This window comes from Triplophysa dalaica, chromosome 1 (genome assembly GCF_015846415.1).
Source record: "Triplophysa dalaica isolate WHDGS20190420 chromosome 1, ASM1584641v1, whole genome shotgun sequence".
In the NCBI taxonomy this organism is placed as follows: domain Eukaryota; kingdom Metazoa; phylum Chordata; class Actinopteri; order Cypriniformes; family Nemacheilidae; genus Triplophysa; species Triplophysa dalaica.
The window spans coordinates 3,306,507-3,333,610 of record NC_079542.1 but is presented as its reverse complement, the minus strand read 5'-3'; the positions used below and the strand labels follow the sequence as shown (position 1 = coordinate 3,333,610).

At 37.6% G+C, this 27,104-nt stretch overlaps 1 protein-coding gene across 1 annotated transcript; it reads left to right on the top strand.

Annotated features, from left to right (window-relative positions):
* Positions 1-11: 11 nt before the first annotated feature.
* Positions 12-26,718, top strand: galns (galactosamine (N-acetyl)-6-sulfatase). Its single transcript, XM_056755789.1, has 14 exons — positions 12-245; positions 687-810; positions 1,640-1,714; positions 1,870-1,972; positions 2,823-2,966; positions 4,107-4,173; positions 4,292-4,419; positions 6,156-6,295; positions 6,400-6,503; positions 13,649-13,785; positions 16,172-16,274; positions 20,408-20,529; positions 25,494-25,611; positions 26,098-26,718. The coding sequence occupies exons 1-14, from the start codon at positions 144-146 to the stop codon at positions 26,182-26,184; spliced, it is 1,554 nt and encodes a 517-aa protein (XP_056611767.1). The 5' UTR covers positions 12-143; the 3' UTR covers positions 26,185-26,718.
* The last annotated feature ends 386 nt before the right edge of the window (positions 26,719-27,104 follow it).

Below are 27,104 nucleotides of genomic sequence, written 5' to 3'. Positions count from 1 at the left end.
GTGAAGTCGAGCACAGCTCTTTCCTTGTTCTTGTGACTGTTTGCCATAGTCCTCGTGATTCGTACAAATACATTTAGCCATGTTGACTAGTTAGCAGCGGACTTAGCATTAGAGTTGCAGTAATTATGTGAGAGAAGTTTAGAATGGCTCGTCAGACTGTTGTTTACGTGTTATGTGTAGTTTATTATGTGTGTCAGGCTGCTGCAAACACGCATCCAAACATCATCATCATGCTAATGGATGATGTAAGTCTTCATAAATACCTGCCTACGGACTAAATACACTAATATAAGTATCGTTTACGAGTTTTTTTCTGGTTTGCACATATCCAGTTTGCTATACAATTGTCTCTGTCAATACTGTACATACATGTGTGTACAATGCATTGCATACAACTTGTTTTGTTATTATTGTGGCGTATGTTGTACTGTGTTTAGAAAATGATGCTCTGCAATTTGCAACATGGGAACAAAAATGTATTAGGATGCAAAGACTTTGGAGTTATGGTTGATATTTTGACCTGAACTGTGATAAATATTATAAATCAAAGTGTATTCTTTTAGTTTTGTGAAATCACATGCTTCAATTATAAAGGGGCGTTAAAACGTTTTGTTGCACAGGAGAAAAGCTAAATAATGGTTATGAGGATGGAATAGATCAGATCTTTACCTTGTTTCTTTCTGCAGATGGGTTGGGGAGATCTGGGGGTGTTTGGAGAGCCCTCTAAGGAAACACCGAACTTGGATCTAATGGCCACTCAAGGGATGCTGTTTCCAAACTTCTACACAGCCAACCCGCTCTGCTCCCCCTGTATGTGCTGTTTTTATGCTTTACTGATCACTATTTCTTAAATTGTATGCAAGACCATATAGTATACAACACGTTAACGCTGGTCGGCAACATTATACATTATATTGGCTGTAATGGATGCACAAATATTATACATTAGATATAATATTATATATACACATGTATTTGTATATGTGGGGAATTCCATTTCATCAAAACCTATTTTGTCAAATATAGCAGGCGATATTCAATAGACACCACATGCACTGTATAGTGTGCACATAGAAACAGTTGGAATAGTATAGCAAAAATACATTTTCTTCCTTCTTTATAATTATAATTCCACGCGAGCGCACGAGGCGTGTGTCTGCATGTAACAGAGAGGGCAACTTATCATGCTAATGTGGATAATACCAACAGTGTTGAAATATGCAAATGATGCATAATTGAGGAGTCGGAATGGACTTGCTACGCGGAGCAGAGCGGATCATTAGTCCTCTTTTCATTTCAAATTAATTTTTAAGCAAATAAGGCTTAATCAATTGTTAATCTCAAATGTGTGAGATGAAGGTGCTCGGGGCAACTCTTGCTCTCATACCTGCTTCTGCACAGACATCTTATTATAGAGCATTCTTAATTAGAATTTTAATCAGGAAGTAGATAAAGGAGAACGTCCTGATCATAATATCCACCGTCGAGCTCTTGTTCCTTTCGCTCAAAAGGATGGTTCTTCCAAAATTAAAAATTCTTCCTCCGTGGAACACGAGAGAAAAATATAAGAAGTTCCTTTTATAAATTCTTCAGTGTGTCAATAGTAAATATTATATTTCAATGTGTCTGTATTTCACAGCCAGGGCAGCGCTGCTTACCGGTAGACTGCCTGTGCGAAATGGATTCTACACCACCAATGGTCACGCTAGAAACGGTATGATCATAAACCATTAACCTCTTTCCACGGTACTCCATCACTGTTATCACTTTATCTGCTCTTATGGCCTTTTGCGGTGCACTGCAATAATGCTTCTCTCTCTCTCACTCTCTCTCTCTCTCTCTCTCTGTCTCTCTCTCCCTCTTCCGCAGCATACACACCACAGGAGATTGTTGGTGGAATGTCTGAGGATGAGATTCTGCTTCCAGAACTGCTGAAGAAGAAAGATTATGTCAGCAAGATCATCGGCAAGTGGTGAGATGTTCCACCAACATCAATCATCACCATAATGAAACAACTTATGTGCAGAACGAGATACTAGTGTACTGCATTTCACTTTTAAAAGCTGCCATCCTTTATTTTTTTATTTGGGTTAAAAATAAAGAAAAATCCTTTTGATGTCTTTTGACTTTAACCTTTGCAAAGCTAACTGTGTAAATATACTGCAATTGTATATTTTTATCAGAGATTGCAATAGGGAGGCAAAAGTTATGAATTGCAACTGTACTTTGAATAGTATTTAACACCTACTGCGCTAAACGTGGAAAATATGCTGGTTTGTTATAAAATATATTATACTAAAACCCACAGGCGCAGAGAAAAGTTTAGACCATTCCAAATGTTTATTTAGATGTATTGTGGTCATTCCAGTCCAGTGTGTGTTTTAACAAAATCAAACCTCAGGAGTGACAAAGTCATCCAACAGCACTATGAAAGATGACCGCATGTCAAGACACATGAAAACTGTTAATCCAAATCCAGGTTATCATATAAAAATATATTATTTTCAAAGTTTTCTAAATACATGTTCAAATATTTCTCTCAATTCCTAAAAGTGAATATGAACTTGTTTTCTCGGCAGTATTTGAGGTCTGAAAAAAATACAGAGCATGTTCCTCCAGTTCACATTTTCTGCAAACAAATACAAACAGAAACAATATTTTTATTAGAAATTTGGGAGAAATATTGATCATTTTACCTAAACACATACTGTACCTATAAATATTAAATTCTGGAAAAACTGATAATGGTCTAGAGCTATAGTCTAATATGTGTGATTTTATACATAGGCCTACTGTAACCTCAATCTTATCTCTTACTTCAGGCACCTCGGTCACAGATCTCAATACCTACCTCTCAACCATGGTTTCGATGAATGGTTTGGTTCACCCAACTGCCATTTTGGCCCTTACAATAACAGCTTCCGTCCCAACATACCCGTCTACAACAACTCCCTAATGAAAGGAAGGTAAGCTACACGTGTAAAAGAGTAACTATTACAATGCAGTGTGTAACGTTGCCGTGTGTGAACGTAAGCCGTCTGCCAAATTGTAAAGCCGAAAGTTATATTGATATATTATTAAACCTTTTTTTAGTTATTGGCCTCCGGGGAAAAAAAGGAGTCGACTCTGAATCACGCGAATGAGTCGTCTGTCGTTCTTATTTCAGTTCCAGGTCAGATTTGTGTCTTCGTTCCATTTGCGACACTGTGATGCTGTACGGAGTAGACCAATCACAGCAGATTAGACTATCTGACCAATCAGATCAGAGTGGGCTGACAGGAAGGAGGGGATTTAACTCATGAATCGCCAAACGAATCATTTGAGAGTCCGTCAAGAAGTCGCACTAATAAATAAAATAAAACCTTTTATTAGAAAATTAAAGTCTTTTTACACTTAATGTAAGTAAACTTGTTGTTGGACACTCCATAAACCAAATTAGGACCTGAAAAATATTAACTCTTTCAGATCAACAACGCTGTTTATCAATACAATACTATTAACTAATCCACAGTTGTAAAAGCTAGTTTGTATAATGAACGGCTTCACGGACACTCAAGTCTGAGGCGACGCACTTTTGGCCTTCTCATCCAGCGCTGGGTTCAGCTGTCATCCCTCCAAATGGGTTCATAACATTTTTAATTTTCTCTCCTGCCTTGCCTTTGTTTGTACCAGCTGTAACGTAGTTTCTCATTTTCTGCCCATTTGTTCCCTCCAAAACAGCCGTATGTATATTCCGGGTCATTGGCTCAGGCGATTGGGCTAGTTTTGCGCTTAGCAGTGGGTTTAATCAGCATGCTGCGTTCGAGCCTGGCCAGACAAACACACAAAAACACCCAAGAGACGACAGGTTGTGTTTGCGGTGCGTTAGGACACCTGGAACAGCCGAAGCATAAGCGAGCTCTTTCTACAGCTCCACGCCTCGGCACGTTCTCATAACACGTTTGGAAATCTTCGGAGACGCAATCTCGCAATTTACCTCTTCAAACACGCGCCGTAATCGCACCCGGGGCGGCACTCGGTTTTAAACTCGTCGTTTGGAACAAAACCCACATGGCGTTGAAATGAGAGCTTGTAGGGAGGATGGAGATGATCGGTGTGTTTTGCAGGTATTTCGAGGAGTTTGGGATAAATGTGAAAACGGGTGAATCCAACCTCACCCAAATCTATTTGAAGGTGAGTTAATCAGCTCATTGGCTTGTTTCACGTTTATTTGTGCGGATCGGTGCCGTCGACTTTGACAGGTGCGTCGTGGGAGATCGCTGATATGAGTTTTTATTCTGTCTGTCTTCAGGAAGGTCTGGACTTCATCTCTCGACAGGTCACGGGCCGGCAGCCTTTCTTTCTCTACTGGGCTCCAGATGCAACACACGCGCCTGTCTATGCCTCAAAAAGCTTTCTGGGAAAGAGCAAGAGGGGGCGGTACGTATGTGTTACTATTACTATTGCTTACTGATATATTGCTATATCAGATGATAAAAAATGCCATGTACTAAAATAGACGTTAAAAAATATATCAAAGGCCTTAAGATGTCCCCATCGAGGATAGTGGCAAATAAAAAAAATGTAAAACTAGAACTAATTAGTAGTTGGGATGAATGTAATTAGGCTTTTAATTTGTCACAAATTGATCCTGTTGTAAATATGACAAGATTGTTACACTTAATGACAAGGAAAATCATTGAAAAATGTTTTAATTTTGATATTTATTTTTGCTCAGAAAAACAAAAACAAAAATGCAAGTAAATTAAACGTAAAACATTTTAATTCTTTTCAGTATTACTCATTGTTATAATGCTTAAACCCTATATATATATATATATATATATATATGAAGAATTTCTTTCCAAAATGAGATAACTCAGTTTTTAAAATCGTTCATGTTTTTTATTATTTTATCATGTTTTATTGTGTTAGTTAGATGTATTTTTTTACATATAGTTAACTGCAGTCTGATTGATTTTATTTGAAAAAATTGGATCTGAAAGAGTTAAACTGTATTTAAAAGTGAACATGAACTTGTTTTCTTTGCAGCATCTTTTCAGTTATTTTGACCTGATTCTCTAGTTAAAATTTTCTGCGAATTAATGCTAATGTATGTATTTTTAACATTTTGTAAAAATATTGTTAGCAGTTCACAGAATGAAACAAAAATGACGATTTAACTAAACACATACTGTATCTATAAATAGTCCATTTTAAAACGTTTTTTTTCCGCAGCGAAGGAGGCACGACTGTAGTCCCTTATAAGAATCGTAACAAACTCATAGAATATAAAACCAAATATTAACAGCAGCCCAAATACAACTGTACGAGTTGTCGATTTTCATGCTCTGAGGCGAACAAGCTTCAGGCTTCATTGGTAGTCTTGTCTGCAAGCTCTTAGTATTCAGCCCAGCCTCTGAAAATACTGGGGCTTCAGTAAGCATACGTTTCTTCAGAATGCTAAATGAGTTTTGCATTGACAGAGGAATGGATCAAGACTGCGGGGTATTAGCCAGGTGCTGCCAATGGAGAGATTTAGCCACATCTTAAAGTTTTATAACGGCAGCACATCTTACTGAGAAGTTTATCTGCTGCTATATATCACACACATCTGTTATAGGACAGCTTTCACACGAGGGGGCTAATTTGACAGATATGACTGGGTTTGGGGTACTTTTTAGTAGTTTCGTGGTACTTTGTCTCTGAATAATTATGTGAAGAAGTATGTTTTAACATCAGAATTTTTATGGAGGTGATAGTTTTGGGAAAGCCTGTTAGTTTATCGTTTCATCTTGACAGCTTTGCCTTCGAATCCTTTGTTGTCACTCCAATATGTTGATACGTTCACTGATGTTCTTCAGTAAGCTTTCAATATTTGTATTTTTAGCTTTCAATATTTTAATGCTATCGGGTGGCTGGATGTATCGGAATGAAACATAAGTCAGTTTTAGAGTCAATTTTCATTAATAAAAGGGAATATGTTCAGGAAACAGTTTTTTCGGACAGTTACACACTTAGTCATATACTAAACATCCATCAGTTTACAAAAAAGAAACTCTTCAAACATCTCTGTTATAGAGTCAAATAAAATATAGATGTAAAAAATCTAAACAAAAATCTGAAATGCTTTGAAACCATCTATAATAACTTGTGCTGGTGCGTGTGTCTTGTAGTTACGGCGACGCAGTGATGGAGCTGGACCACAGCATCGGACAGATTCTGTCCCGGCTGGTCAGTCTTGGAATCAATAACAACACGATGGTGTTCTTCAGCTCAGATAATGGGGCAGCGGTGATGTCCGGACCACTTGAAAGTATGAAAACACTTCAAATATGAACGCTTATAGAATAGTCACAGATTTTTTTATGACTGTTTAAATGCCAAAGAACTGAGTTTGTTTTCTATCTTCATCCTCAGGTGGCAGTAACGGCCCGTTCCTCTGTGGGAAGGAAACTACGTTTGAGGGTGGCATGAGAGAACCAGCCATTGCCTGGTGGCCTGGCAGGATCCCAGCTGGCACAGTAAGAATCGGGGCGTTAAAGAGACAATTCACACAACAATTAAAATTCTGTCTTTTTTATTCCCCCTCATGTCATTCCAAACCTGTATGACTTTCTATCTTTTGCAGAACACAGAACAAGATATTTTAAGAAATGCCTTTGTGGTTTTGTGTCCATACAATGGAAGTCAATGGGGGCCAATGTTGTTTGGTTACCAACGTTCTTCAAAATATCTTCCTCTGTGTTTTTTGCCTAAGAAATAATGTTGCGAACCAGTCAATGTCTCTTCTTCAATATAACTAAAATAATCTGTAAGGGAATCGAAAGTCTGAATTCTCGCATTCCTTACGGTTCCTTTACCCGCTCTCTCTGTTTCATCCCTGGAACGTCTGTGTGTTATTTTTTGCCATGGCAGACGCCCCCTTTTCCTGATCCACGTTAGAGCGGGTGCTCGGCAAATGACTTTTAATTGTATTAGGGGCAACTGTGACAGGGGGCTGTGGCGTGGGGGATTTCTGGAGGAGGGAGCACGGGAGCCGAGCTAAGCCTGCCCCCGGCTCATATCTGAGGGGTGTGTGGAGTCCTGATAGCGCGAGGGAGAGGGATTGGGAATGTCTTAAGCGGCTAATCTGTTTGTGTGTTTGCTGAGGTTGGATTGAGCTGTAATGAGGGCTTCTGTATCTGAATATGCCAGGCGTGCCGGATAAAGGACAGAAAGGGAGACTGGAGAGGAGTGCTGGGGTATGTGGCTGGGACGGATGCCGCTTTGCTGCCAGGTGTCTGGCCGGTGCCAAAGCAGCCCTGGTTGGAATTTGCAGGTGTTTCACACTGTTCGTGTTTGCTTTACGGCTGCAGGCTGGATTTAGCCATTCCTGTATGTGGGGCTGGCGATACGGCTATCTGCTCTTTCTCCCGCGGGAAGCATTGATAGCAGTATTTTCACCCTCCTCCTCTTTGAAAATGCTTGAAAGAACATTGGATCATATCATTTATAATAATTCTCACAATCTTATGAAAATGATTTGATATGTTTAAAAGAATACTGCAACTTTGACTACTCAAAACTTTCTCCCTAGTTTATATTTTTGGGATTGAAGGGTGGTAATGATGTAGGGAATGAACACAACGTATGACACTATGAAGATATTAAAGCGGCCCTAAAACACGGGGTTTCTGCCAATGTTTATTTAATTGTGAGTACCTATAGATTAGTTTTACATACTTCGTATCTTCGAAGAGTATTTAGTTTGATCACATTTATAAAAGATAGATACAGCTGTACGATTATTTCCGAAATCATACGCCGCTTGCGGGGGGGAGGGGTAGGCTGAACCAAAGCACATTGCCAACAAAACACAGACATCAGTTTTACTCACCGCATGCATATCATGTCCGGCATCTTTTAGCGCTGGGACGGCTCCATATATTAGTTTTAAACTATCTTCAAATCCAGCGTTATATCCACCGTTTATATAACATTCATCACCCAAATGAAGTGAACAAACAAACACCTGAACTTCTCGAACGTATGCTCTCTCTCCTGCTTACTAGTGAAAGTGACGTCTGCACATGCTCCTTCTCCTGCTCTCATGTGGCCGTGCCGTGTGCTTTTCTAGGAGACTTGTCCAATAAGGGACTAAGAAAAATAGTTTGAGGTTTGATCAGACAAGAATGTAACCATTTTTAAACCAGATTTAGTTTTGTTTTGTTTCTTGTCGTAAGTTCGAAGTGAGGTTGGAAAATGTTTCTGCAAAACTATTTTTGCTGTTTTGTCTATAAAACCGTTAATAGCATTCTTAGTAAATCTAAAAACTTTACATTGAGGTTGTTTTTGTAGTAAATGCATTAGCTAACATGCACAAACAATGAACAAAGTCGTTTTACAGCATTTTCTTATCTTAAATAATCGTATTACAATAAAATTGTTTGTTTTTTCATTCATGTTAGTTCATTTCAGTGCTCGGAAAGAATCATGTCTTTTGATGGGTCCCCACCATGAGATGTTTTATTTTGGGGGGTGGGGCAGGACCAAAAAATATGAAAACTTATTTTAAAATAGTTTAAATAGAAGATGCAATTCTAAATATATTATCGGTATGTCTCAGTGTACACTCAAATAGCCCATCTTGTTGAAAATCAACTAAGATTTAGACAATATTAACAGTATCTTATCTGCTCCGATTATACTCCGAATTACCACTTATAGGGGGTCCCTAATGCCTTAAGGACCCCTCATTTAATTTCTGTTTGTTGTTTTATTTTGTGTTTTAATACGAGCGAGATTAAAAATGGTCTTGCACCTCATGTAGTTCACAAATGCAACCTTATAAAAATGAAATAATAAAATGCCTGCATGACTTCTTTAATTGGTATAATATGATTTTGAATATTCTGATCTTTTAATATAAGTCATTCTTTTCTTTTGATGTTTTTAATAACTTTAATATCCTGAAGGTTTTGATTAAGTTTTGGCAGCACGTCATCATTTTTTTCCATGATGAGAGCTGTAGTTGATCCAAAGCTCCGAATGAGAATCAGAATTGACAGGTGCGCTGCGTCACTCTTAATGTTCTCATCCCAATCCCGCTGCTGTTTATCAGTGTGAAGACACATGAGCTTTCATCAGACGGACGGAAACATCCTCAAGTGCTTTAGTTCAATCCGTTTCAATGCTCGGAGTCTGAAAACATGAACCACAAAATATATGATGCTTACAGGCCACATCCATATGAAATATTATTTAAATATCTTTTTTTTTTTTTCATGGTCAGATGAAAATTTATAATACAGCACGCGATGCTTATGGACCTTCCTATAGCTTCATATTCAAATGCATTTATTTTCACTCACTCTCGTGAATTTCTTCGTCCTGGTACACACCAAGAGATGCTTTCAGTTGGATGAGAAAGTCTCTTTTGCAAATCCTCGCATCCTAACCGTATCAAACGATGTAGATATCCCTGATTTTCACCACACTCACCAAACTGTTCCGATTCGACACATTTGCAAAATAACAGTGTGAACGGTCACAGTCAAAGATCAGATCTGAAAAGCAAATGTGTGCAGTGTGAGCAAAGCATCAGACTGCGCTGTCTGCGCAGATAACTGCGGACACAGAGAAACAGGCGAAGGTGAAAACGAATTTGAGATAAAGAAGTATTCGCTCCCTTTTCCCCAGCCTGCCGTTTTGTGCGTTGGTTGGATAAGAGCAGCTGGTGGTTGCGGCTAGTTACCTTTATTAATTGTTCGCTTTGATTTCTGCGTTCCCGTGTGTATATGTATGTATGCTCGGCGTGCACGCGTGTGTATGTGTGTGTGAAGTCTCAGTTTGGAGATAATGGAATGTACTGGCTGTCTGAATTCTGGAAAGATGAAGTAGGCGGTGTGTGTGTGTCTGTGTGTTTGTGTGTGTTCACAGCAAAGCCAGCTGCTCGGAGCTGATAGCGCTATCTGATTGTGAGCGTGCCGTCTCCCTCAAAGGGCCGCTCAGGAGAGAATAGAACGGAAGATCAAGGATGACAGCCAAAAAATGGCATTTTATCGGAAAATAGTTCAAAGTTTATAAATAAAATAAAGCTTTTTTCCAGCAGGACTGGGGAGGACAGATAAAGCAGCGGTTTTCTCTCTCGCGGTGTCTTTTCTCTTCTTCATTTACAGAGATGTTAGTGAGGTTTGTAATAAACCTGCGAGCACAGATTAGAGAAGCACGTCGTCTGGCTTCTGCCCTCACCGCTGAAGGATGCTTCTGCATACGTGTCTACTGTGTGTTTATGTGTATCTGTGTGTAGTGAAATAAGATGCAGATTTGTGAAGCACAGATTACACTTAAGAAGTCAATCTGTAGGCAATAACATATCAGCCAGCCTTTGGTCACTTTGACAAGTCTGAGAAGTCCAAATGTTTTTTCTCATTTCCACCAAATCCTTAAGCGCTCATTGCTGCTTGCAGATCAGTGGGAAATATGGTGTTTACGAGTGGGAGCTTGGTATAGATGATACAAGTTGTGTCGTGATGCCGGATGTGTAGATTTCCAAGGTGATGCATGATTTTGCAAAGTTGATACAGTTTTACATGTTCTATTTCCATCATTTTAAAAGTATGATGTCGAAACTAAACATTTTTTAATCCTATAATTATATGATTAACTCTTTCACCGCCATTGACGAGTTATCTCGTCATTTAAAAAATATGGTTCCCCGCCAAGACGAGTTATTACCGCAATCAGTGTTTGTACTGTTGTACAGCAGGTGGCGGTGTTACACACCTTTGGAAAAAAGTACAGAATTCCAGAACCTAGAACGTATATGTTTTAGCGGTTTTTAATGATTTTCCTGAGTGTAATCTGGGCGGAATCTGTGACAAAAAAACTTTAATTATCTCAGCTGTTTAATCAAAGTGATGCATTTTTTAAGAAACCTACCCAGATCTTTGGAGTGTTAAAAAACGAACAAATGAAGAATATGGTTTCTTTTGTTTAAAAGCTGAGACTCTGTTCTTTCATTTGTGTCCATATTTTCTTTACAGAAAATTTACTGTGAGACAATAAAGTTGGGTGAAAATGTTCAAAAACGTTTTTTAAAAGAGGCTGGCGGCGAATGAGTTAAAACGCCAAAAAACAGAATAAAATGGATTCCCATGATTTTTGTAATAGGCTACCTGTCTGGGCCCTTCACAGTTTATCTAAAAAATGTAGAGTTATTTTAAATTAACCCCAAAAATGTGTCCAAACAATGGGTTAAAACAACCCAGCATAAGTAACAATCCAGTTCAAATAACCTATTATTTTTAAGAGTGCATCGTAATGTTTTCATTCATAGTATAATTTGATGTGGCATATAAATGCATTATTCATAAACTCCACATGAAAACTGTTTGCAGTTCTTTCTGTTTTAAGAATGGATCAGAAAGTTAATTTATAAATTCATCCTTTCTTTGAATATTGTCATTGTAATTTGCATTTTATTGGAATTCTTTATTGGTTTCATTTGCTGCTGACATGTAAAATAATTGTCACAAATGATCTACTTTAAAATCATTAAATGGATGAAGACAAAAAGGGTCAGCTAGATTTTGAATAAGGCAATAAAGAATGCCAATAAAAATATTTAAAACCGCACAAATTTTGTCTAATATAACGCCTAGGTCTTTAACTGTATTTGTTGGAGTAACAGTGCAGCTTTCAATTTGCAGGCTGTAATCGGAGATATTCGGTTTACTTAATTTTGGTGCTATAAGTAATATTTCTGTTTTGCTAGAGTTTAAAAGGAGGAAATTACTAGTCATCCAATGTTTTATGTCCTCGATGCACTCTGCCAGTTTGGATAGCTTAAAGGAATCATCTGGTCTTGATGAGATATATAGCTGAGTATCATCTGCATAACAGTGGAAGCTAATTCCATGTTTTCTAATAATGTTGCTGAGGGGCAGCATGTATATGGAGAAAAGCAAGGGTCCTAAAACCGATCCCTGTGGTAATCCATAATTGACTTGCGTAAGATTTGACGATTTCCCATTTAAATGGACGTATTGATATCGGTCTGTTAAGTAAGATCTGAACCATTGCAGTGCCTGTCCCTGAATACCGATATAATGGTATAAACGATCTAGTAGTATTTTATGGTCTACAGTATCGAAAGCAGCACTAAGGTCAAGCAGGACTAAGAGTGAGACGTTTCCTTTATCTGAAGCAATAAGAAGGTCATTTGTAATTCTAACGAGCGCAGTTTCAGTGCTGTGATGCGGTCTAAAGCCAGACTGAAACTTTTCGTGCATGTCATTATTTTGTAGGAAGGTACACAGTTGAGTTGACACTACTTTTTCTAGTATTTTAGACAAGTACGGGAGATTTGAAATCGGTCTATAGCTTCCAAGTTCATTTGGGTCTAAATTTGGTTTTTTGATAAGAGGATTAATTACAGCCAGTTTAAAGGGTCCTGGGACATGTCCTAGATTAATAGACGAGTTGATTATGTTACAAATGGGCTCAATTACAGCAGGTAGTAACTCTTTTAATAAAGTAGTCGGAATGGGGTCTAATAAGCATGTCGTCGGTTTGGATGTTGCAATAATTTTAATTAAATCTTCCTGATTTATAGGAGAAAAACACTCTAGCTTTTCTTTTTGGGTGACGGTTGAAACTAATTCTTCCGACAAACTTGGAGGTTTGGTTTTAGCTATGTTGTCACGTATTATTTCGATTTTCTCTGTAAAAAATTTCATGAATTCATTGCTACCAAGGTGCGGCGGAATACCCAGGTCAGGTGGAGTCTGTTTGTTTGTTAATTTAGCAATTGTACTAAATAAAAACCTTGGATTGTTTTTGTTATTTTCTATGAGGTTACGGAAGTGCTCGGCTTTTGCTGCTTTTAGTGCCTTTTTGTAACAGCTTGCACTCTCTTTCCATGCAATTTTAAAGACCTCTAATTGGGTTTGTTTCCATTTTCGCTCCAGTTTACGCGTTTCTCTTTTTAGGGCGCGAGTGGTGTTATCATACCATGGTGCTATGTTCTTTTCATTTATCCTTTTTGACTTCATAGGTGCGACCGCTTCTAATGTATTAGAGAAAATAGTGCCCATGTTGCTGGTCATGTCATCGAGCAATTTTATATTCGTTGGAAAGGTTATTAGAGAAGTCAGATCTGGCAAGTTCTTTACGAAACTATCTTTAGTAGTTGAGGTGATTGTTCTACCTTGTCGATAACGAGATATACAACTGATTTCTGCAGTGCGCAGAAACTGAATACAGGAAAAAGTTCAGCAAGTCTGTTTAAAATGCACAATAAAGTTCACTTTATGCTTTTGTTATTACAGATCGTTGCTGTCCTTCGGCAAATTGGCATACACTGAACTTTTTAAATGATTAAATACTTGTGAAATTTGACAAGCACTTTTTATTGGTTAGACATTTGCATGAAATGATTTATGGCAAAAAAGAATAATCTCAAAATATGGAGATACAAGGTTTCAGAAGGACCGCTGCGATCTCCCAATTGTTTTACTTTGCTTTGTTACATCAGCGCAGACCCTTTCAAAACCAGCGTGGTTCAAGCGCATGATTCACTGTTGATTGATTTATCTAAAGTTTCCTAACCTGCCATGTCAGTTACTTCTGTAGCATCTTCTGTCTCTTGTCATTCACTTTGTTTTACTCTGTTTCATTTCTACAGGTGAGTGCTCAGTTGGGCAGCGTGATGGATCTCTTCACCACGAGTCTCGCTGTGGCCGGTCTTGTTCCACCTGATGATCGCATCATTGATGGAATAGATCTTAGTCCCGTCCTCTTCAACAACTCACTCGTGAACCGGTAACTTGCTTTTTATTTCTACAGCATATTTCACAATGTCATTTATTGAAATGCACCTTAACAGAAAATGTATGAGAAGAAAAAAAATGATGATGATATAGCAGTTAATTAGAAAAACAGACTGGGAAACCCATGTGAAAATATGAAATGTCATCATGTAGTAATAAATTAAGTGATGGCGAAGAGTGATACATCCAATAAGGTGCTATAAATATAAAGGTTTATTGTAAGCTCAGCTTGGCAGGGCAGTTATCGTTTGTCTAAACATTGTGAATATATTCAGTGCTGGATAACCTGTTTAATTCATATTATCTTATTAATATTTATTTGATTTTACATATATTTAGATAAGCACTATGATATCTATCACGCTGATTTCATACCGCACACGTACGCAGCGTGTAGGGAGAGAAGTGTTTCCCATAGGATTTTGACAGACTTGTGGCACTGGTGACGTCACAAACTAATTAGCATATTTGTGACGTCATCACATCTTGTTAGTGTTAGCACTTTTTTTAACGTCACAAACCAATTAGCATATTTGTGACGTCATCACGTCTTGTTAGTGTTAGCAATTTTTTGATGTCACGAACCAATTAGCATATTTGTGACATCATCACATCTTGTTAGTGTTAGCACTTTTTTTAACGTCACAAACCAATTAGCATATTTGTGACGTCATCACGTCTTGTTAGTGTTAGCAATTTTTTTGATGTCACGAACCAATTAGCATATTTGTGACGTCATCACATCTTGTTAGTGTTAGCACTTTTTTTAACGTCACAAACCAATTAGCATATTTGTGACGTCATCACATCTTGTTAGTGTTAGCACTTTTTTTAACGTCACAAACCAATTAGCATATTTGTGACGTCATCACATCTTGTTAGTGTTAGCACTTTTTTTAACGTCACAAACCAATTAGCATATTTGTGACGTCATCACGTCTTGTTAGTGTTAGCACTTTTTTTTAAAGAATGGTTACTTTAGTCTGAGTGACAATGCAACAGCTAATTTTATTTCCACTGCCTCTGAAGTATTAAGTATTTGTGTACCATAACGCTCGCAGCGTTTGGTTACAAATTGCAGCCAAACGCCATGACTTCGCACACGAAGGCAGCCCATCAGAAAGAGATACCGCCAGAGTGGGAAACCCTGGAGAGCGTTGGCAGCGTGTGTCCATTGTCTTTTCACACCTGCGGCGTATGTAACACGCCTGGGTACAACGTACAATAATGCAATTTTCGTCAAAATGATCGATGCACTGCTGCTTACGCGTCGCTTCTGCTCCGCGAGCATGCGCTGCTTACGCGTGCAGTATGAATGCTCTCATCTGTTACAATACATGCTGCTTTCACACAGCTTACGCGTGCGGTGTGAAACGGGCGTTAGGGGTGTAACAATACCAAAATATTGTGATAAAGAAAGCATTAAGATATGGATGGAAAGCTATGGAAATATATATTAAATTATTTTACTTTTTTTTTACATTTAGTAATTTAGCAGATGCTTTATCCAAAGGCACAATCACATAAAATTACACGTTTCTCTGTTTAGACTTTACCATCCGCTCCTGTTTCTTTTGCCACCGCAAACCAAGCCGCTTCTCTCTTTTTTTTTTCGCAATCTTTTAAAGTTGTGTTGTAAATAACAGGATGATGTTGACACTGCTACAATGAGCGATTCTTTGTACCGAGAGGTCACGCCATGATTTCATGATCTTCTATTGGTCTCACGCACTCATGTGATGCAAATTTGCAGGTCGGAGTTCACCAAACTTGAACTTTGCTACGCAGCGAAATATTTCTGCACGAGCTTGTGTTTCCGGTCTGTCACATTCGCATGGAATGGAAATCAATGGAGGGAAAATTAAAGTGTGACCGCGGTTTTACAGAGAGTTCAGGGAACAATACATTAGGCAGTTTACATAAAGATGGTTTAATTAAACCTGGTTGTCCATTAACAAATAAGGAATGTTAGAAAAATCTGTCATTTAAGTGTAGGTTTATTGCTTTTAATTTGTTCAAATACCGTGATGCAATCGCATTTGTAATCCAGTATCGTGTATCGTTTCAAATCATGAGCTGACATATCGTTACACCACTAATATCTGTAGTATCACATTGCCCAGCTTTCTGTTTATTTGTTTGTTTATTCACAGAAATGTGCAACGGTTAACATTTACATTAAAATACAAAAATGAAATAAAAGTCAGTGATTGGCTCATAATGCATCCTCAATGTACATTAATACTTCTACCATCGCAGTTGACATGCAACGTATTTACAGTACTTATATTGTGCTACATCACGGCCTTCCTTGTGTTCAAAGCCCTCCACCTTAGACACCAGAACTTAACACAACATTCCCATTTCACACCCATCAGGCCCATCTACTATTACCGTGGCAACCAGTTGATGGCAGTGCGGGTCGGTCAGTACAAAGCTCACTACTGGACATGGAGCAACTCATTGGAGGAATTTAACAAGGTCAGTGAGACTAAAATCCTCTCGATTTCTCACCCTCCCGTCCTGTACGGTTTGTGTATCCGTGCCTCAATCAAGTCATTTATACAGACAATAAAACATTTGAGGTTTTTGGTGGAAACCCTATTCACATTTTCCTGTGATAATAATCTCGACATTGTCTTACAGTGCCTCTTAATACAGCGGACGCAGCATTCTGCAAATGCACATTAGCACGTTAATGTTATCTCAAAAACAATGCCTTATCAAATTGACTCGAAGATCAGGCAGTAATGAATATTAATGACGCTAATGGAGCAGGGCCACTTCTGCGAACACGCTTCATCTATTAGCGCGCAATCCCTCATCCTGCGAGCTGCGTTCTCTTCCGAGCCCTCGGGACGCATCTCGCTGTGTCTCGTGCACACAACGTTCGCTTTGTTTCCCATTGAAGTCACGTGTAAATGGCGACCCCCGTTCGCCGTCGGCTTCTTCTTCAAATGCTAGGGTTTGTTTTATGCCCCATCGGACGCTTAAATTGCTCCGTCCTGGATGGGCTCTGAATCAATAGCAGCCCCCTTTATCAGCTCATGTGAACTGAAGTGGAACTTCACGAATAATGGCGTCTGATTGCTTGCGAGCTGCCAATCGATCGCCGTTCGCTCCGAGGACGGAGGAGGCTGGAAGCTGAGGTCCGGTCCAGACGGTTAATGTGTTTTCGGGAGGTCTCACCTGGCGCTTTTGAGTCACGCACACATTTAGAGGGGCTCGGGGTCTCTCTGCCAGGTCAATGCATCTTTAATTTCAAAGGCGACGGCGCTGAAATTGATTTGGACGGTTGTTGGGTGTGACGTCAGAGATTCGGCGTTAAACATTTCGCACGTATTTTGGCAGCCATCCACGGCGCTCTCAAAAACAAGGCGCTTTCGACCTCTGGTTTGTTGTCTGTTAAAATCGCTGGAGATGATGGCTTAATAGTATCGGTCACTCGGGTGAGTTCCTCTTGAAAGCCGCGCGGATCGGCGAGGTGTGAAATGAGAAATTTCACAGTGTAAGTGCTCTGCATCCGACCGTCCTCAATGGCACGCTTTCCAGAAATAATGTGAAGTTTTTCAGTGCGTATTACCTCACCTTAATGTTAAGACGTATGAGAACTGGATTGTGTATTCTTCTCTTAAATTACACATCTCAGTGGTTTCATAATGCTCAATGATTAAAACGCTGGGCTTTGATTGACAGCGGAGGGCGTGGCTTAGTGTTGTTGTAAAACAGGGTTTGAAATGCGATGGTGAAATATCAGTATGTGGTATACACTATAAGATAGTTTTGTATTTTGTTTTGAACAATTCAAAATTAATAAAAATAATTTCAAAACTATCAATTAAAAATGAATGAAAGTTCTTTAACAAATACACAAGCTTTTATTAATTTTTGTATAATTTAATTCACTTATTAGCAAGGTTTTATTAGTTTTTTCTTATTAACTTTATTTTATAGTTTATTAATTTATTTATTTTAGAGCCATAATTCAAATTGAAAGAGATTATTGTTAAGACAATGTTTAATTTTTTTGAAATAGTATTAAATATGTAAAATATTATAAGATTTCTAAATATTAAGGGCTTTATTTTATTTGATGTTTTGAATTTAAAATAGTCTTAATCCTGGTTGGCACGATGGATTGAATTTATTTTATATTTTTTTGTTTTCAAACCCACAACATTCTTGTTGCCAATGCAAAGCTATACAGAAACATCGCATTTACTTTGATTTTACAAACCGATGAGTCAAAATGATTTCCCATGATACTCAACACAACAGCATGACTCAGACATCATCTCAAGAACAAAGATTCTTGAGGATTTATTTTTTACGATGTGGGTATTTTCATGGGTGATCCACCTTCTCTTTTTTTTTTTTTTCAAGTAGCCTGCTCTGGTTTTTCATCTGCTCTGCATTAATAATGGAGAAGAGCTGTTGCCTCGGCTCTTTGGGCTCAGTCTGAAGCTCTTTCTCTGGTTCTTCAGGGATTTGGCCTGTTTCATGCCTGTAAAATCACAGCGCGCAGACCGCTTCAAAAGACAGAGAGCACGAGCAGACCAGCTCATAGGAGACCGAAAGTGTGTGTGTGTGTGTTTGAATAGACACAATCCTTATAGAGTCACAATTCCCCTTAAAAATGCCCCCCCCCACCCAAACACATGCTCTTGTGGAGAACATCTCAATATTATGAGATGCTCATTTGAAAAGCACTCATCTCGCCTCCCGCTGGGCACAACACTTGCAAATAAAGCCCTGCGGTTCTTCTGCCAGGTACAATTCACAATAGCCTCGAGCTATGACCGTAAACACACACACACATGCATCTTGAACCTTCCTTATTTGTAGTTCTGGTGTTGTTGAAAGGAATTCTGTATCATTATGGCTTTTAGATTTTTTGAGATTGCAGTCGATGCTTCGGGCTTCAACTACTCATTTGCATGCAAGAGCTTTATAATACTAAAGATTTTTGCAAACTTAGTATTATTTATACTTCATGTTCTTTTTAGAAAAAAAGTGTATTTTTATAGTTGTGTACTTTATGTAGTGAGTATACTTACAGTATAATTGTAAGTGTTCTATTTCAATCGTTTAGTTTTTAAACTGGCCCAATTTTGGTTGATAAAACCATACATTTAAGTACATTATATTTTGTAGTACACTTTGAGTACACAACTTGTTTACTACGTTTTGCGTTTGTACTGCATTATTATTAGAGAACTTATAGAAAATTGATATTTACTAGTTTGAAACCTTAGTTATACAAGCACACTTTGAAGTATACGCTCAGTCAACTACTGGTTGATTCATTTTATACTACAAGTATACAAGTTATCGTTTAGTGAACTAAACATTATACTCACAGTTTACTAATGTTATTTTGGCACTTTAAGTAAACTGTATACATTTATGTGTACTTGAGTATTTGGAAAGTATTTAATAGAGACTGCTTAAAGGTCCAGTGTGTAATTTTTTGAAGGATCTATAGACAGAAACACAATATGAGATATGTAACTATGTGTTCAGAGGTGTATAAAGACCTCACATAAGGAAGCGTTATGTTTTTATTAGCTTACAATGAGCTGTTTGTGTCTACATGCACCGCGGGTCCCATTACGTGGAATTCGCCATTTTGTTTCTACAGTAACCCTAAACGGACAAATTGCTCTACAGAGTGCGTTTCATATATACCTTATCTTCCTCGGCAAAGAAGTGAAAATGTGACGACAACTTAGTTCTGTGTCAGCCACCGTAGTGCTTCAAAAGGGAGGGGTGAGCAGTGGATTGAGCCGGTGGCTGCGATTCACAATATCACCGCTAGATGGTGCTACATTTAATACACTGGACCTTTGATTAAGGATAAACACAACTATAAGCAAAGTGCACTTAGAATACTTCATTATACTTTTATAGCAGACCCATGTATCCTTAATAATAAACCAAATACTTAGACTTTTCTGCTAATATACTAATACAATTTTAAGTATTTCTAAAAAGTTAATTGAAAGTATGCTTTTCTAATTATAATTTAAACGAAATATTTGAATTGCACATGGAATAAACATGTTTGTAAATGGAGCTCAAGAGGGCTCGATTCTATATATTTATTTGAGCACCTCCCCATTTGAAAACCATTTTTACAATTTACTTTCTGTGAAAAAGAAAGATGTTTTTGGTGCTCAGGTGGTGTAGTTATTTTTTTAATATTGTAGTACAAGATAATACAAAATGTGTACAAAACATACACAACTCATTGTACAAGAGAGCACAAAAGTTGTTTAAACATACACAACTCATCATAACAACAACAAAAATAAAATAAAAATTACATAAAATATAACTTGGGGTATAATAATGAAGAATAACAATTTATGTCAGGGGAAAAAATACATAATATAGTACATAAATGAAAATGACATAGTGCTTTGTAAGTCTTTTTTGCCTTTTTGTTTTTTATATTGCTTAAAGTTTGTCCATATTGTTTAATTTCTCTTGTTAGGTGTTGTAGTTTTGGGGTATTTAGCGCTATAGGAAGTGATCTCATCAGCTTCTGTTTATCTCCAGTAGGGTGGATATTAAACCCAGATCAATGTTTTCTTGCCACGTTCTCCAAACAGGGTATAAACTTCTGCCCTGGTCAGGAGGTGCCTGGTGTCACCACACACACGCAAGAGGAGCACGCCATCCAGCCAATCATCTTCCACCTGGGGCAGGACCCCGGGGAGAGATATCCAATCAGGTAAGGTCATATTTAATCTTGAAATTTTGATCTCAATTCTTTTTACATTTTAGCCGTCAGCATCCCTTCTTTGCGTGTCAGTGACAGCCTTATACCCGCTGAACAGTACAATCACCACCGTCTGGGATTCTGTTGTGGTTTTATATCTTACACTTTCTCAAAGAGAGACAGAGCGATTAAACATTAATGATGTTTTTCATCTGCTCGTCTCGGATCTGTTGGACTTGAGCTTCGGTGAAAGATTCATCCAAACAAAGTAAAAAAAAATCAATAGCCGCGTTGAGCGCCCGAGAGGTGAGAGCAGCTAGTTGGCCATCTTCATCCTGATTCTCTTTCCAGTGTGCGGTAGAACGGGTCAGAATGACCCCCCGTCCCCCCCACACTCGTCCCCTGTGAAGGGATGTCAAGAGCGGTGACCGTCTGCTCTTCATGCACCCAGCTGGAGCGGCCGCTGCTCATTAATCTGTGTCTACAGCTAAACAGCCATTTAAGATGATGTAGAGCCTGTCCGCACACATACCTCCAGTATCAGCAGACTGACAGAACAGACACACAAACACACCGTCACCTGTCACGACGCTCACGGCAGGGCCGGCCCAAGCCCACATGGGGCCCCAAGCAGATTTAATTTGGGGGTCCCCCTATGCCCCCAATACAATCGTCTTTGATTATTTGCACGCACACCCAATTTTATTATTTGTAGTTGTGTTTGCCATATGGGCGCTCATTAAAACACAAACACATAAATCTTGCATTTCATGTGTATTGTGATTGTCAAAACATTTGATAATTTCATTACTTCCAATTTTAGGTGAACTGTCCCTTTAAATTATGAGCACAGGCCATACAAAGGTTGTGGAATTTATCGTTCAGTGCATTTAAGTATTTGCAATGATTTTATTTAAGAAAATCATGTTTATTTTATTTTAACCACAACCCATAGACACCCTTTTAAAGCCTACAGCCCTTGAGGATGACGTCATCTTTTTTTATTTAGTGTATATACTTTAACCATTAAATTCATTTACAATATGCACACAATTAGTCTTAATCTTATCCCAAATAAAACGCTGAATTGACAGATAATATATACGACATGAATCAGGGAAATGACATATTTTAATCTAAATCAGCATGTCGTTTGCATCAGTGAATACTGTCGGATGTTCAACATTTCTATGGTAACACTAAACACTTGTCATTTATTTCATGTTTTAATCACTTACAGTATGACGTTTGTTGTTCTGTACTCTTTCTTGCCCCCTAGTGGCGGCCCTAAACAGGTTCTGTCGCCGGGTCTCTTAAAGACGTCTTTAATGTAAAGATAGTCATGTTGAATCTTGTTTATTCTCAAACATTTTTGGCTCTACTGAGAGATTTACCAAGCGGATCAGAAAAATCGTTCCGTGTATATGACCCGAGCCCGTACGATGCTGTCCCCCAACTTGCGCCCGCATCACCCGGCCGACCTCCGTCGGCCCGGGGCTGATGTTGCAGACAATTCATGTCTCATCCGCGGCCGACAACCACTTCAGCCCTCAATCAATAGTCCTCGTACAACTGCTCAATTTCCACCGGGGGACGGGAGGGGTATTCGATTGCCTCTTCAGCTCAATTCCCTCGACTTGCTCTAGCTGTGTGTGCGTGTTTGACTCATTTTATTCATTCCCTCGGTTAGATTTGTTGGTGTTTGTGCCGTGTGAATACTGATTCAATGGCGCGTTCCTGTTTGAGAGTGGCGTTGTGTGCGTGAATGGCTAATCAGTATGGTGACACACCTGAGCAATGCCCCTGCCCCTCGGGTGTCATGCATTATAAATCAAAAGACTGTATTTGCATGCATTGTTATTAATAAAAGACGCAGAAAGGAAAGTGAGGTTGAGATGCTAATGAGCCGTGCTGACTGTGGATTTTCTATTGTTTGTCTAGACTATAGGCATAAATAAACATGTTATTGTTAATTATTGATCAGGGACCCGGGGGCATAATACAGTCAAGACGCCATACGTGTGCAGGTGAACGTCTCTGAAAAGACGGTCAGATGTTGAGCGGTTGTGTGATCACATCTTACGCTCTTTGAATTGATCAGTTGTAACTGAGAGAAGATGATGATATTTTGGGGGTTTTGAGAGGAACCAGGCAATAATCACGCTCGATCAGTTCATTTTAATGGAGGTCTTAAAACGTTGGTCAAATCTGAACAACAATTTTGATGTGTGTGACCCTGTCTGTGAAAACATCAAAGTTTGAATTCAATTATTCATTTGGTTGTGATTTCATTCTTTGACATTAAAGATATCAGTGCTATATTTTTATATTCTTAACATTATGAAGGATAATTTTAAGTGAATTGTAAATCACAGAAAATTACTAGCTGGGTTTTCACATGCTGGTATGAAGAATTTTTATATACACATCAAGGCTATCTTTTTGTACTCAAAATAAGACGTTGAAAACATTTCTGTTAATTGAAATCAAATACAATATTGGCCTAAAAAAACGTAAAAACTTAAACTAAACGAAAATTTAAATGTCACCCGAAATAAACTGAAATAAAAATTAGAAATAGTTATAAATTATAATAATAAACTACAAAACAAAAAAATAAAATAAAACGAAAATAATCGTATAAATTAATTTTATATAGCATCATAAAAAATCTAATAAATATTTAAATGACAAAAGCATTAAACTAAATTTCTAACCATGTTAAAATCTGAAAATAAAATGTAATCTAAAATATGAATAAAAGTGAAAACAAAACTATAATGACTCTGATTTATAGGATGGTACATTGACATGAAAAAATAAAAATTTAAATGTTGCCTTACTAATAAACTGAAATTAAATTATAATAATAAACAACAAGTAAAATTAAAGTAAAAATCGGATAAATGCGAGATTATTATAGCAAAAAAAAAGAATTAATCACAAAGGCAACATAACAAAATTGCTAAAAATGTAACTAAAGATATCATAAAAAATCTAAAAATAAAATCTACTTTAAAATATGAATAAAACAAAAACAAACTCTAATGACTCTAATATGTAAGATGGTTAGTTGACATGAAAACAAAAACAGTATTAAACATAATTAGTCCTCAAAAACTTTTCTTGAATCATAATTTCATTTCTTCTCAATACACAAAAGTTTTGTGTGTGTGTGTTGGAGTAAAATATGACCCTGATGTCTGAGCTGTTGGCTCTGGTGATGTTGGTTAAACCTCTTCACCGCTGATATAAAGTCTGTCAGAAGTGTTGTAATGTGTTCTGGTGGACAGACGTTGGAGGTGAAGTGTGTTGGTGAGGGCTGATGGAGGGAAGAACAAATGCTAGTGTGTCCCGTGGGAATGCAGAAGTGAGGTGCGCTTCGGACAGCGCCCGGGGTAATTACACTAATTGACACTTCAACCCCCTGTGCACACACACGCATCCCCTGGGGACCAATCAGAGGGCTGCTTTTGAGAGCAGGGGACAGGGCGGACACAGGTGCTGCCTGCAGTTGTATTACGGCATAATTGCAGTGGTGATATTTGTCTGCGTGTGTTTCTCGCACAAACACACATTCTCTGAAGGCCATTAAGCCTACAGGTCCTATCGAGAGAGGCGTTCTTGTGAAACCATCAGGGTCCCACAACATAATGAGAGGACACGCGGACGCTTCTGTGGAAGTGACGGCCCTCGGGGACATGTTTGTGGGGGTGCATTGTGTGTTTTTATGGTGGAATTGACCGTCTGTCACATATTTTTCCATGCATTGTCTTTTAGTAACCATGCTTGAGTGAGGAATGAATTGAAAGTGTTTGATATTCTGCGCTGATGTGATGCTGTAATGATGGCTTTTAAAAGAACAGAAAGGAGATAATGACAGTGGAGTAATCCAAGAGCATGTGTTTGTAATGGTTTAAACTTCTTCATAGATGGGATTGTTATTGTTATTTTCCTTTGTATATATATTTTCTACATATATTTTCTATATTCCGCTCTGTGATGCGTAGTCTTTGGAGTAATAAACTCTTGAATTTACTGTATATAACTGTAAAATGTGCATGTTTTAGTATGTATGTTTTTGTTTATCTTGGAACCCTAAAAAATACTTTTGCATGAAGAAATGAAGCCATTTTTCGACCATTATGACATTTTTAATGGTTTCGCATTAGTTGTATGATCTCTTCTGCCCAAATATAGCAGTTGGGCAATTCCATTGTTTTATGAATGAGGCGTTTTGCCTTATGGATGTGATATGGAGCGATATACTGAATCAGCTGTTTATATTTGACTAAACTCTTGTTCAAACATCAGAAAAATATCAGTATATGCACAAGTTTTCTATTTAAAAAAAGGGAAAATAAACATGTTTATGGACGTTTTTGGGAGACGACAAACTTTGTAGGAACTCTGTGAAAAAAATGCACAAACCTGAAGTATTCCCAACAGGTTGAGAAGGGATGCCTCTTCATTGAATATAAAAATAGTCACTTTTTTTATTTTCATGTGTCTGTTTATAAGGATTTTGTGAAGTATAGGATGTGACAATCCTGAAAATGGGATTTATCTGACTAGGAAAAATCATGCACCAAAAAAAAAAAAAAAATGCTTTAAAAACTCAAGAGAGACCTCACATGGGTATTTGAACCACCAAATGTTAAAATCTGTGCTGTTAATATGGTAAAATCCTTTGGTGGAAACTTTATTTTTTTCATGGTTTATGTTGACATTTTCAAGGAATTGTCCAATAGTGTTATATAAAAATGTTGTAAATGTACAAAGAAATATGGATACAAATAATTGTACTTGTACTGTTTTCAAGAGGATGTGCTCAAATTTCATGAAAATGTCACATTGATACTAATCTTTAATAAAATGTTTCATATGTTTAATTGGGGTTAAAATATGGAAAACCCTCATGTTTACGCGAGATTCATCGAATGCAATGCTTCTCTCTCTTTTAATTTGCCGTTCAGTGTTTTGTCTGAGGAATACCGAGATGTTTTGAGATACGTGACAGCAGTGGTAGAGCAGCATCAGAAGGATCTGATTCCAGGAACGCCACAGCTCAACATGTGTGACCTCGCCGTCATGGTGAGATGATTATTATTATCCGTTGACGGCGTGTGACACATTTGTCTAAGCATCTGCTTCTACAGATCTGATTTAACATTAGACAGGAATCATCTTGATAAAACCAGTTGGTTCTTAACAAACCCCTCTTGACTTCAAATGTGATGAGTAAACCCGGGTTTGTCAAAACCAGCAAATTCAGAATATATATGTAATATTTGGCCAATCTAGTGCTGTGCAATTATCCATTAAAACCATCAATTTAATCAAATATTATGCATTTGAAACTTATATTTTAATAAATTAAATGAACTATTATGTATTAGGTGCCATTAAATACACTGAAACTGTTGAAAATACATGTAAGGTTGGTTTGGAGACAGTTCAATAAAAGCTAGTGGGGCAACAGTGCCATCAAGTGTTCATTTGTGGTAAAAGCAACAATCAGTTTTATTTCTCTGTACAATGGAGGCAAGTGAACTTTATTTCCCTGTGTTTCTCTATCAGAATTGGAGTCCTCCCGGCTGTGAGCAGCTGAACAAATGTCTCAAAGGACCCGAGTCAAAGCCATGGAAGTGTGACTGGCCACATTAATTTATACAGGAAACCCACAGAAACATTCATCAAGGGACAAATCCCATCTTGAAACACGTACAGATCAAATTTTACGCCCTATAAATACATCATATTTTTCTTTTAAGGGAAGATTAGGTTTTCACTTTCAATCATTGGTCTCTTATGACATTTAAACTGAGCTTGACCTTTGTTTCTTTTCACATCAGATATTATATCATAGTAGTTTCGATAGAAGGCTGTAATTAAACAACGAATTGTCTGTACATTTTAATGTAAATACATGTGCTGTATTTAAATATGTATGTATGATGTGATTTTAAAATCAATCAAACGTTCTTAAAAGCACCCTTTATTCTTACTTTTTAAAGTCGAAAGTACCATTTTTCACCACATAGAACCATAGATGATGTTTTTTAAAGGGACCAAACAGCCAACAGTGGTTTTTGTACTGCATATGACACCTTTATTTTTATTATGAACTGTAAAATAATAATAGGATTATTGGATGAATTTTATGACTGTTCCTAAAAATCAAAATAAAGACCTTTTTCATTCAAATGTTGTTTTGGGATTTGATTTGAGATCGGTTCATTTCTATTGTCTTGAGATGTTAAGCGTCACCTTGAGCAAGATACCTGTGCTACAAGAAACCCAACTTTATGATTTTGTTGATCTTAGCAATAGACTTTTTGAAATTCTATGAATAAGAAAGCTATCATAATCAAGCATTTATGAGATTTGCAAAGCATTATTTTATATTTTTATATGATAAACAATGAAAGCAATTGGAACAACATAAGGACAACGAAAAGCATTAAGTGCAATGAAAAGCTAGTCTCATACAGCTCACAGTATACAAAGCTAAGGTTATATATAGATAAAGGTAAAAATCAATATATATTCAATCTATAGCCTATGTGCGAATATACACAAACATA